We start from the raw sequence: 13702 nt of genomic DNA on the forward strand, positions 1-13702 counted from the left end.
ATAAGAGTTAGAGGAGGGAATGAAGGGGGTAAAAAAAGATTGAGGTGCCAGTCGTGATTGGGGATGTAAAAATAAGGCTGGACTAAACAGTGAGGTAATTCAGTGATCCCCACTACATGCTGAAAAGCACAGTGCTAATGTGATACCCCAAGAGCTAAGCTAACAGAAACAGTGTGTGTACATCTCACACCATCTCTGTTTTTCTGCGTCACTCTCTGTATCTGTCCGTCTCGGTAACTCCCTTGCTCTCTTCCTGTCTCTATCCATTCCCCTCTTTCTCTCTCTTTCAGGCAGACAGACTGTCTCTCTGTTTCTCTGTCTCGCCCTCTTTTTCTTCTTCCTCAGAAGGAAACAGAAGTAAAGACTTCTGTGGTTTCATAAAGGAGTGTGAAACCTCTCTCTCTCTCTCTCCATCTCTCTCTCCCTCTTTCTCTTCCCCACAGAGCTCAGCAGAAGCACTTGGGGGGCCAAGACTGAATCGTGACAGAGTTCAGCATCTGACGGGCGGCAGCAGCCCCTTCTTGGAAGCGCAGCTTTGAGGGGCGACAGCATGTATGAGCGGCCATAAAACCCGAGGCCATAAATCAGATGATACATGAGACAACCAGCAAAGGTCAGCAGGAAGGAGGGAGGGAGGGAGAGGCGGGGGCAGGGATGGGTAGAGTAAGGAGATCGAAGGAGAGAAGGAGAAGAGTGAGGGAGAAGAGAAGAGCAGTTAGGTTGAAGAAGAGGGGGGAGGGGAGAGAAAAAGCAGCGGACTAAGAGAGAGCAGAGAAGGAGGGAGAGAGAGGTGTGAGGAAGGAGAAGAGGATCATGTGGATTGACAGAGAGAGAGAGCAAAGAGGGAAAGAAAGAGAGAGAGAGAGGGAGGGGTCAACAGGAATAAAAATGTCAAAGAGATGTTTCTTCCTGACAGACAGACAGCCTGAGCAGGCCACTCTGAGTGAACCAACAATAATACAAACAAAACCTGCAGCAAAGTTCAATGAAAGTGCAGACTGGCCTAAAAATACTCTCTGACAATAACCTCTCTGAGCTTCTAATTTTAAGCATGCTTTAGGGTGCTTTTATTCTTTGTCAGTTGTTACTGAATACCTCAATTCTGTATCTTCTGTACCTCAGATGTGGTAATCTAGCCTGAAAACAAGACACTATTGACTCCCTAGGCTACCAATTGGCCATGAGCATGCAACCATTACTTGTTCTGGAATTTTCCAGCAGCTAGGAAACAACAACAACTTTTGGCTAATTCAGTTGACTGTAACTTCATTGTCTTTTCTGCTTAGACTTAGACTGTTTCTACTAGACTGCAGTTAGAGAGCTGTGTCTGAGGTGGAATCATCACTTGCCATTTTCCAAGGAAACCTTGGAAATGTATCCAACACCCTCCCTCTTGATAGTGAGGCATAGCATTAGGCTTAGACCTGGGGTTTAGAGGTTAGGTTAAAGGTGAGGGCAGGGCACTAGTTATGGTTTATTTTGGGGCTGGAATTTGTGTTTGGTGAAGGTTTGGGCTAAAGTCAGGTAAGGGTTAGGGTGTAGGGTTAGCTAGCATACAGGGAGGTAACAGTTTGTTGGGTGTCTGAAAATATCCAATTAAAATAAAGTTTTAACCGAAACACTTCATTTGACCTTCCTCTCATAAATGTGTCATTTTCTTTGCCTGTCAAAAAATGTAATGATTGTCAGCTGGTGTCCAAAGATGAAAGGCTTATTTGACAGGACAGCTTCCAGGACAGACTATAAGCATATAACATAGAATCAGACAATAACTGATTTGTTGTCATGAAAAAAAACGGATTATGGTAAAAAGAAAAGTGAAAGTCAACTGTCATGATGACTAATGACAGGATATGTAATCTGCCATGACAGGTTTACGACAAGGTGACGGAGGGTTCAAGTATAGTGTCTGACATAAACTCTCTTAGGTCTCATGTATGACCTTGGTCGCTCACCAAGCTCTATCTCACTCTCTCTCTCTTTCTCTCGAAATGTCCCCTGCCCAACTTTTTCATCCCTCCTTTTCTCTACTATCTTGGAAGCTCTCACCTGTCTAAAGATGTCATAGTATCTGGGCCTAATGCATATAGAATATTCTGTGTATTGATACAGCCAGATCCACCTAACTTCCTCACTATCACCTTGTCTTCATGTGTTTCTCCTCTACTCATCTCTCAGGGCTCTAGTTGCATTCCTTATTCATAATCATGCCAGCCTATAGCCAAACCGTGTGCTAGTTGGTATGGTAATTGAAGTGGTTGCTAAGCTGGTTGCGAGGGTAGTCATGCTGGTTGCTAGAGTTTGAGGCTTCAACACTGACACGAGGCTCTGGCAGTAGAATATGCTACCTCAGCTGCCTCACTCAGCCGCAACACAATCCACACACAAATAAAAGGCATCGCTCTCTGTTATGGACCCAGCTTATTCAGTCTCAGAGTCCCCGCTACTCTCGCTCAGTTTGGTTCCATGTCAAACTGCCAATTGCCTTAGCGAAAGCTATTTTATTTTAGTGGACGTGTTTGTTTGACACATGACAAACCAAGCTTAACTTTAAACTAGCGGTCGACTAGAGGTCAATTAAGTGTCAACTAATCTGAACCATGATCAGATCATCACCCTAACCCGAGCATCTTCAGTTATTTGTGGTCAATAACTCCAATCTCCTGAGTCGGCAGACTACTCGCGGCCTGTTTAGGATAGCCGATTAATGAATATTCTGCAGACAGACTTGTCTCAGCCATGTAAGCACTGGCGCTAGCTGCTGACTTCTTGGAAAGACTTGTTGATGTTGGCAGTAATGCTAAAACCCTGACAGGATTATAATACAGTCTCCATATCAGGTGAGAGCTGGTTCTCTATTCAGGGTTCTGTTGCTAGGTTAGCGGTTTCCTGAACCCACTAAGTGTATTGATCTCCAGTGGTCATCTCTCTGGTTACCGTATCCCATGGTGATTTATTGTGACAGCGTGACAGAAAGAGCTGATTGGCATGGTGAGAGGTGAGGTGACATGAGAAAGTGAGAGAGCAAGGGAAAGAGAGAGAAGGAGAGAGAGAAGAGCAGTATTTCAATGGGGCCTAAAGCACCAGCGCTCTGAAGCACTAAATCTCAAGAGTAAAGTTTAACGACGTTTCCCTCAGCTCTGTAAACTGTGGGATCCATAACACATAACATATACAGCCCTGTACTTCAATCTACAGGACTGGACGTTTGCCAACACAAATCTTATAGACTTCAATTGACCTGTCAAGTGTTAAACCTGTACTCCCTGGGCTGTAATGATTTTAGCTACACCATTTTTCAGGCCTTAGCGCATCCAGCCAAGCTCTCACACACACACACACACACACACACACACACACACACACACACACACACACACACACACACACACACACACACCTGTACAGATCATTAGTAAGGCTAGACAAACATAAAATGTTCTTACATAATGATATCGTCCATTGCTGTAAAGTATTGTATTTAGCTCTCATAACTAGTGTTTAAGACGTGACTACACTTTATAGGTAAGATGCTCCAGAGTCGTTTCTTTTTTAATTTAGTGCACACGCAGCCACAAATCACAAGACGGAACTCAAACTTGACTGGAGAAACTAGATCACCAATGTTCATGATGAACGGCTGAGTTTATATGTGAGGTGCAATGGGGGGGGGGTATAGGTTACGTGTGTGTGTGTGTGTGTGTGTGTGTGTGTGTGTGTGTGTGTGTGTGTGTGTGTGTGTGTGGCCAGCTAACATACCGACAACCTTTGGGAGTATTTGTGTGTGTGTGTGTGTGTGTGTGTTTGTGTGTGTGTGTGTGTGTGTTGGTGTTGGTGGAGAGAGAGAGAGAGAGAGAGGAGGGAGAGAGTAAGAGAGAGAGACAGGGGTGGGGTGAGAAGGTGAGAATGCAAGAGAGTGTGCGTGTGTGAATGTGTGAGTGTGTGCATGAAGATCAAGAGCTGTGTGTGTATGTGTGAGTGTGTGTGTGGTGAGAGAGACCTCTGACATGAGAGAAGCCCAGGGTGATATGTGTAGATGCTAGCGCTCTCCCAGCGTGTTGCTAACAGCACCATCTGTTCCCCTCTCCATCTTCCACGTGACACCTCTGGTCTGACCGCTGTCTTCTCCTCTCCTCTTCTGTTTTTAACAACTCTCAAAGAGACCTCTTCCTCTCCCTCTCCCCCTGTCTCTCTCTACACGCTTGCTTTCTTCTCTTTTAAGGTCCCTCGACTAGCCCAGTCTCTCTCTCTCTCTTAACATCCACAACACAAGGCATGTTTATTCAGTGTCACCAAGCTCTCTCTGTCTCTGTCCCTCCCCTGTCTCTCCCTCTCTCTCTCTACATGCCCCCAGCCCAACCTTTACATTCGTCCTCTTCTCTCTCTACTCTCTACAAAAGTTATCTCACCACCCCCAAACTTTTCATTTTCAACTTAGAGTTTTATAACTACAATGCAAAATGTCTAAAACTATTAAAATTAGATAGATAGATAGACAGATAAATAGATTGATAGATAGGTAAATAAGATAGGTAGATAAACTGAGATTACAATTAATGCAGTAAAAGAATTACTAGGACCAGTGTGCTGCTGTTAGAAGTAATCTATGATGTTATGCAAAACTTTTTACTCAGCTGAAATTCTGAATGCCCCTGTGTTTCACACTTCAGCCGTATACAACCTTCTCTCCCACACCAGATATCATGCCCTGCCTCATTCACTGCTCAACGTGTTATAACAGCACTTCATCAATTAACAACGCAAAAACTATTTCTATTTGAGGATTTAGCTTCTCCATTGAGTATTAACAGCTTCAAATCGAAGGTCTTGCCACCACAAACATAAAGAAAGTTCATTCCAAACACTGACACTAATTACTCGAGGATGTGTCTGATTAATTGGAGGCTCCATCAAAAACACAACATTGATTACGGCAGTAAACAGCATGAAAGAAGTTTCACTACCTTCTTCTGTTGGCTCAGGCATGGTGCTGCACGACTGACTGTCCCTGGAGTCGTCTGTGGTCTTCTCTCGTTTATCCCCTTTTATTTCTCACTCCCTCTGTCATCCCAGACGCTCCTGGAACTTGGAATAAGGAGAAGGGGTGAGTGAGAGAGAGAGAGAGAGAGAGAGAGAGAGAGAGAGAGATATAGAGAGAGAGGGGTGAGAGAGCGAGAGAGAGAGAGAGAGACAGTAAGAGACAGAGAGAAGGAGAGAGAGAGAGAGAGAGAGAGAGAGAGAGCCAGTAAGAGACAGAAAGAAGGAGAGAGAGGGTAGGAGGGCGGGGGGAGAGGCATAGGCAGAGGGATGGATGGAATGGGCCGTCACTTGAGACCAAGAAGGAATCTAAAAAGGCCAAATGCTGTTCAATGGGAAAGGCCGACAAAGATGGCAAAGAGATAAATAGGTGATAAGACACAGAGATGAAGTGGTGGTCAATGTGACAAGACCTTTTGGGAGGAAATACACCCAAAGGTTGTCGGTATGTTAGCTGGCCACACACACACACCAACACACACACACACACACACACACACAAACACACACACACACACACACACAAATACTCCCAAAGGTTGTCGGTATGTTAGCTGGCCACACACACACACACACACACACACACACACACACACACACACACACAAACACACACACACACACACCCACACCAACACACACACACACACACACAAATACTCCCAAAGGTTGTCGGTATGTTAGCTGGCCACACACACACACACACACACACACAAATATCTATTCATGGACAACAATCACAATTCTGCTCAAGATTGCACCAGATATTCACAGAGCAACTGGCTATAATCAGAAGCTGATGTGTACTGTTTTCCTGTAACTCTACATGACCTCTCTAACCCTTGATGACAACACTAACTCACAGGCTAGGCATGGCTGTGATAATTTATAGTTGGAAAATCTACAAGCATATTTCATCAGATGCTTTATTAGAAGCGGAATCTCCCTTTGATAACTGAGAACTAGCCCGAGTCATCTTGACCTTGTGCGCACGCACACACACACACACAAACATGAGTAAATGCACATATCACACACATCACACACACACACACACAAATACACACACACACACGCACAGAGCGAGTGGTTTATGAATGGTTTATCATAAATCAGGAAGATTGTTAATGCTTCTTTGGATTATGTGCAAATGTGAGTTTGTGAAGGTTTGTTTTTTCCTGCTGATCAATAGCTCTGGTCGGGGAAGACCCTAATTACCATAATACTGATTACAATGCACCTGACTATACAGTAAGTAGCTTAGTATTAAAGCATCTGCTTTAGAATAAATACTAATGTAGTAACAACTTACTTTACACGACTTCAAGGTTCCGTTAATTACCATAATGCTGAAGCATAAACAACACCAGAATCAGTAAAGTATTAGTGATTTACCTCATAGTTTGTGCATGCCAATGTATGAAATAAGACTCACACATAGCTTTAATGCAAAGCTGCACTGTAAATATAAAATGTATACTAAACCTAAACATAACCTTTGTTCACAGACACCTGAGGAAAGAATCAAAATGAGTGCACATCTATCTATTTTCATGTACAATATATACACATACACAGATGCAGATACAGACATATACAGATACAGATACAGATACAGATACAGATACAGATACAGATACAGATACAGATACAGACATGCCTTTGTACCGCAGAAAACAAACACAGTGTTATAAGACTGCCTCTCGCGGCACACTATCACATTAGCAAAATGTTATCACTTGTCCTACGGGCGCAGGAGTGACAAATGGCCCCAACTGCTACGGCCGTCATACTGCGAATGCTAGTTGGTAGCTGGCGCTTTAGCATATGCTAGAGCCTTTAGTAAATCTACTCCCAGCAAGGCTTTACAACAGCCATTACATGAACGTCTTCATTACGACACATCAGCGCCTGCCAGTGCCCTAGCATGCTGTGTTGAGAGAGGGAGAGAGGGAGAGACAGAGAAAGAGAGAGAGAGAGAGAGAGAGAGAGAGAGAGAGAGAGAGAGAGAGAGAGAACTGCGTGAAGCTGTGAACACTGTAAGAGCAACCCCGCTGGGCCTTCCAGCTCTGCCCTCTCATTCACACCCACACACCCACGAGATAGATAGGGTCACAAGGAGAGAGAGAGGGAGGACAAGATAGGGTCACAAGGAAAGAGGGAGGGAGGACATGATAGGGTCACAAGGAAAGAGGGAGGGAGGACAAGATAGGGTCAAAAGGAGAGAGGGAGGGAGGAATAGATAGAGAGACGTTGACTTTATATATAACAAATCTAATTGGCCAGTGTCACCAAGTTGACAACAAGTCTTCTGGACTCTAATGGTCACAATTGCCTTCCAGCCACCTGAGAGAGAGATAGGGAGAGAGAGTGTGTGTGATAGAGACAGCGAGAGAGAGAGAGAGAGAGAGAGAGAGAGAGAGAGAGAGGGAGAGGGAGGGAGTTTTCCTGAAAGTGACAATGCAAATGTGAAGATTTAAGACTTTTATAAAAGTAGTAAAAAACCTATACCAGGTGCAAGAAGGAAAGAAAGAGAGAGAAAATGTAAGAAATAAATAAATAAAAAGAGTGAAAATCTGTTTTTAAAATAAACAAACAAGAGAGGGTGACATGATGATGAGGCAGAGAGCGAAGAAGGGAGAGATGGAGTGAAAACAGAGGAGGGATGCAGGTCGTTGAGTTGGTGATTTAAAACCCTCATCAGTCACGGAGAAATAGACAGTGATCCACTGCTGATCCATGCGTTTGGATAGGGCTCTCTGCCAGTAAGAGATGGAGAAAGAGAGGGAGGGAGAGAGAGAGAGGAAGAGAGGGAGAGAGAGAGGAAGAGAAAGAGAGAAAAAGTGATTAAAAGATAGACAGACAGACAAGCAGACAGGCAGGCAGGCAGGCAGACAGACAGACAGACAGATATATAGATAGATAGATAGATAGACAGACGGACAGAAACATAGATAGATAGATAGGCAGACAGACAGACAGACAGACAGACAGACAGACAGATAGACAGATAGACAGATAGATAGATAGATAGATAGATAGATAGATAGACAGACAGACAGACAGACAGACAGACAGACAGACAGACAGATATATCTATAGAAAAAAGGAACAAGAGAGAAAATGATTGATAGATAGATAGATTGGTTGATAGACAGATACAGTAAATAAAGAAAGAGCTTAATTAAGAAGAGAGAGAGAGAAAAAGTGATTAAAAGATAGACAGACAGACAAGCAGACAGGCAGGCAGGCAGGCAGGCAGACAGACAGACAGACAGACAGACAGACAGACAGACAGACAGACAGATAGATAGATAGATAGATTAAGAAGGAGAGGGAGAGGGAGAGGGAGAGGGAGACGGGAAAGATATAGACAGAGAGAGAGAAATTTGGCGAGAGAGGCGGAAGGTGACTATTTTTGACTGAAATCAGATCCACTCTGGCCAGAGGGGTGGCAGCCTCAAGGAGCCCAGATGGAAATATCACGCCCACTGACTTCAGCACAGTCACACGCCTCGTGAATTACTGCCTGTTTAGATTAGGAACAAAAACAAACATCTTCAAATGGGTCATCTTTAATAGCCATACATTTACGTTTACGGTGTATGCTGATCAGCTGTCGGATTGATTAAGTGATGTTAAATCAGCATTAAATTGGATGCTGCAATGTGTGTGTTTGGCTTGATCTGGTGAAGATTGGGGAGTGACAGAAAAGCAATGAGATTATCCTCAGATGGAGGAGGTTTCTGTGAGAGGACTTCTGGATTTCCTCATTTTGATTTGATTTGCTGTGATCAGATGATCCCTTGCAACTACTGTCACTCTTACAGATGCATGATGTTTTTATTTGATATTATATTATTTCATATTTATTTATTTTGAATGAATTAATGTTGATGTCTCGTATTTGTCATCTACAGTGATAATCCATTGCATTAACCACTCCATTATCCAGCCACCATTATTCAATTGTTTAATCAAATTGGCCTATTTATTTGAGCGCTTAAGTGAGCACTATTTTTACTGATAATATTTATTGTATATTTATTAGGGCTGTCAATCGATAAAAAAAATTAACTAATTAATCGCAAATTTTGAAATTAATTAATCGCGATTAATCGCGATTAAACGGTTTTTTTTTTTCTTCTTAAGACTAAATCTTATAAATTAATGAGTAATCACTTCATACAGCGTGTATTTTAGACACTGTTGTTTAATTGTATTTTTTTTTTTAAACACAATGGTGCCCCTCGACGGTAAATCGTAAGAATTTCCCCTGAAGCAATTCAAATCACCTCAATCAGCCCACTGTCCTCAACTATGTTGATGGGCCGACAGTCACTGGCAACCCAAATGGCAACTATTTCACGGACTGGTCTAGTTATTTTCCTAGAGAAGTCATGGAGTGTGGGTTGGCGATCATCTAACCTGGGACTGCTTTCTGTCGGGTGCTTTGCATTAAGGTGATAACTTCAAGACGAGCTGCTTCTGTGATAGCTAAATTCAGCTTGACAAATGCTACATACAACTTTAGTTTTGTCGATTGTCCCGTCATTTTGGCTCTTAAACGGAGACTTTCTGCCCAACAATCCCTCAGCTCTCTCCATCTTCAACTACCGCAGTGGTTCTCAAACTTTTTCTGTCATTCCCCACTTTGAACAAGTGGGGCTATTCAAGCCCCACCTGTCCCTCATCGCTCCCATAAAATGGTAGGCCAAGCCCCCTACTTACGGGCTACATTGCTCGAGGGGAAACAGGTTCAAGTCTGGCCTGATGTAATTTCCCAATTCTCTCCCGACCTCTTCTCCGCCTCGCTTCCTGTCATAACTGCATGTCCTATACAAATAAAGTTGCGTTAATTGCGTTAAAATATTTTATCGCGTTAATCGCGGCCGCATTAATCGCATAGATTAACGCGTTAACGCTGACAGCCCTAATATTTATATATATGTAATATTTATTTATTTAAGGTTTTTATGTAGGCAATTGGGTTGTTTTTCCGCTTGACAAGTGTGCTCAATGTAGATATTTTCCCAGTCCTAATAAAGATATGGCCCACTACATGAGATCCATTTAGTAAAGTATCTCGATTCTCTGATAAATTAACTAGTGCTGTCAGTTTAACGCGTTATTAACGGCGTTAACGCAAACCCATTTTAACGCCGTTCATTTTTTTATCGCGAGATTAACGCGATTTTTTTTTTTTTTAGATTAACATTCTTTTTGGCCTCGCAAACTGTTTAGTAGGCTAACGTTACGGTTTGAGTGAATGGTGAGCGCGATACGGCGAAAAGGATGATAAAAAGCTTCTGAATGGAAAGTTTACTTTTAAAAGTTGTGTTGTGCAAAAGAAGCGAGCTTCACTGTTGTCTGAAAATGTCAACAGGCAGCTGGCTGAAAGCAAAGAAGTAGTAGGCTTACCTTTTATTGGTAACCTAACTGTTACGGTTCAATGTTTCTGAAATAAGAGGCCTGACTGCTATGTTCCCAGCAAACTTGAAAAAAAGAAAATATTAAGCCATGGTTTAACTGAGTCCTTGTTTACCTGAAATGTGCACTTTATAATTTTATTTTGTACCGCCCTGTTTGGCAATATTGGTTTTCAATAAAATAAAACAACTTTTCCATGTTGATAAGGGCATTAAAGTAAAAATAAACTGATGGAAAAAATAAATAAACGAAGGGACATTTAGAATAGATAAAAATTTGCGATTAATCGCGATTCATTTTGAGTTAACTATGACAAAAATGCGATTAATCGCGATTAAATATTTTAATCGTTTGACAGCACTAAAATTAACCCATGGCTGTTACTCACACTTTTTTTTTTTTAAATCTACCATGTCGATATTTTTTGTTATATTTAAATATGCTACTAAATTTCTTGAAACCGTAACACATGGAGGTGTCCTTGATATGGAAGCAGATGTCTTTTCATTTCTCCCTCTCCTTTAATTATCCTTCAATTCATGTTCAAATCTACTTAATGTTCCCTTAACATTGCGCCAAAAAACGCAAGGCTTCCTGTTCTTGTGCTTGTAGAACCTGATGACATTCCACACTGACTACAACCACCACTACGATTCCGCATTCTTGTCTTGCCACTCAGAAACAGTACCTGACTCATTACCGAGTCCTTTCATGATGCCCTCGGCTCATTATGGGATGCCCAGATGAGCTAAAGTGCTTGTTTTCTGTCTCATTTAAAATCCTCCTCAGATGCCTATTGACGCAGATAAAGGAGTCATCTAATGGGCGAGAGACCACTGATTCCAGGTCAGTGGAGATACAAATGAATTGCCATGGATGAAGGGAAGACTATTTCCACTGTCAGAGTGTGTATAATAGATGAAACAGTTTGGCTAAAAAGCAAGCTTGATTTATTTTTAAGCATAAACCAGGAGGGAATGTGAGGTGGGGGTTGCCAGAGGCTTTGCCTATAGCAGTATTTACTCGCTATACCATTAGTACAAAGAACATACTCAAGATGTGCCGCACTGGGGAACTGCAACACTAGGAAATGTCAATATTATTTTACTTTCACAGGGTGTAAAGCGAGAGGTTTTACATGGTTTATCATGTCTTGTTAAAGTGTTTCATTTTAACATTTTTCCTGTTAACAATAAACCACCAGCAGTTTATAACATATCACTTGGTCAAGAGACATGCCACACATCTGAACATTTGACATTGACATTTGAGAGTTTGAAAGTCCAGGAGGTCACATGTTCTAAAGGCCTTGGTTTTAAATAAAGATTCAATACTGTTCCAACATAATGGTATTGAAAGGTAATACATTCCATTCCTCTCAGGTTTGAACAGGTGAAGAAAGGTTGTATTGTAATACAGGATACATTTTCAAACATACTCAAGATGATGTAAACATTGTGTAGTATTCTGAGAGACTTGCACAAAGTGACAACTATGAGGTGATGTGTCTATGTTGTCTATATATTCTCCAGATATTGATAATAGGTTTGAAAATGATAAGGTAATTAGTCATAGGTGACATATGTATTGGTACTGTAATTGAACTGTAATGTTGTAACAGTAGCCTATGGTATAGCTGTAGGAATTCGTGTTTTCTCTCATCTCATCTATGTTTTCAGTTGCAAACCACTGAATGCCAAATGTATTGTCTTTTTAAGTAAAATTTCATCTCAGATTACACACTCATCGTAATACCTGTTACAACCACCTGAGTTCGCTATTTGCTAACTCAAACGTCACACGAGCATAAACATTTGCAACCCAAGGTAATTTCAACCATAATAACACACCATTCGAACACTACAGGAGTTCTAATATCGGTGAATTGGTGATAAATGTATACGACTCTCATTAACAAAGTTCCTTCACCATACCCACCCACACAGAGTCAAATAATTCAGTCGTGACCACAATCCTTGTTAGTTGATGTACCGTATGTGTCTTTTTATTTGAAATATTAATCTAGACAATACATGCATTAACGTTAAATATTGCGGATGCCGATGGAGAGATTCAAGTTAGCGAGACAAGCAAACTAATTACCTTCGGTCCCGGATGCCGGAAGTGAACACAGAATCGCTCCTTAGGGAAAAGCAGTATTGGAGCGACACTCTGTGGTGTTCATTGACAAGCTCACTGTGATTTATAACGGCGATGACGAGCGACAGAGCTCACATCTACTTTGACAGTATGAAGGCGCAGGCAGTCTTTATATCTTACGTGAGATAGATATTAAATAGACTCTGAATGAAATGCTACACTTGTGGGGGTTAATGAAGCCATACCGAAGAAATTGCATTAAAGACTTCAAACACACAATTAGATACATCATGAATTCTCTCCCCGTCTGGAATATGGTGATTTATTTCTCGATCTTTGGTGTCCTGAGATTTCTGCATATCTCCCCGAAGTCGTCTAGCTAATGAGAGTGGGTTGGAAAGGATAACATGGCGAATTGCATTCGTTTGAAAAAGCATCAGAATATATACTCTTTAATTTCCACTCCCTTTTAACCTAGTTTAGGCTATTCATATCGTATTGATTTATTTATAATGAGTTAGATATATAAGGAGATAGGGTTTCTCGAGGGCCTAATGCTGTAATGCAATTTAAAGGCTCTCTTAAGGTCAAACCTGTAGCTATAGAAGAGGTTTCCCCTGGAGTAGAGCGCTCTGTAGGTCGGTCGGGTTGGCCAGGCAACTTCAATATCTTTTTATTTAAATATTGAGTACACCCATAAACGTGGCATGCAGTTTAAGTGTGAGTTCACGCCAAGCTCTGAGCCAAAAAAAATGGGTACTGCAGTCCAAATTTCAAATATTGGAGAGATGTGTCTCCCCCACCTCTTCCGACTCTAAAAAGATCGAATGGTTCACCAGTTCCTTCACTTGACACACCGGCGGGGGCACTTCATAACTGCGATCTGCATCGGGTTGCAAGGAAGAACAGTAGGCTGCTACTTGGAAATAAATGTGCAATTATTTATACGATATCGGGTAAATTGAGCAATATGTTATTGGGGACTGGGAAGTAGCTACTAACTCCAACTGCAGAGTGTACATTTTCGGAGCAGTGAGCATTTCTTCTTCGGGATAATGAGCTTAGCGTCGGCTTCTGTACATAGCCAGCCAATGCATCTAGGCAACACTGACAGAGGTATACAAAATCCACATAG

General features: G+C 41.9%; 1 protein-coding gene across 1 annotated transcript in view; it reads right to left on the reverse strand.

The window, feature by feature from the left end:
• The window catches only part of LOC105891170 (myosin-binding protein C, fast-type-like), a 42846-nt gene extending 30147 nt beyond the window's left edge, over window positions 1-12699 (reverse strand). Inside the window, exons 1-2 of the mRNA XM_031561272.2 lie at window positions 12571-12699; window positions 4965-5085 (exon numbers count right to left, since the gene is read on the reverse strand). Coding sequence (XP_031417132.1) covers window positions 4965-4986 — 22 coding nt within the window. The 5' untranslated portion in view covers window positions 4987-5085; window positions 12571-12699. The remainder of the gene's footprint in view (window positions 1-4964; window positions 5086-12570) is intronic.
• Window positions 12700-13702: the final 1003 nt, after the last annotated feature.

This window comes from Clupea harengus, chromosome 23 (assembly GCF_900700415.2).
Source record: "Clupea harengus chromosome 23, Ch_v2.0.2, whole genome shotgun sequence".
In the NCBI taxonomy this organism is placed as follows: Eukaryota; Metazoa; Chordata; class Actinopteri; order Clupeiformes; family Clupeidae; genus Clupea; species Clupea harengus.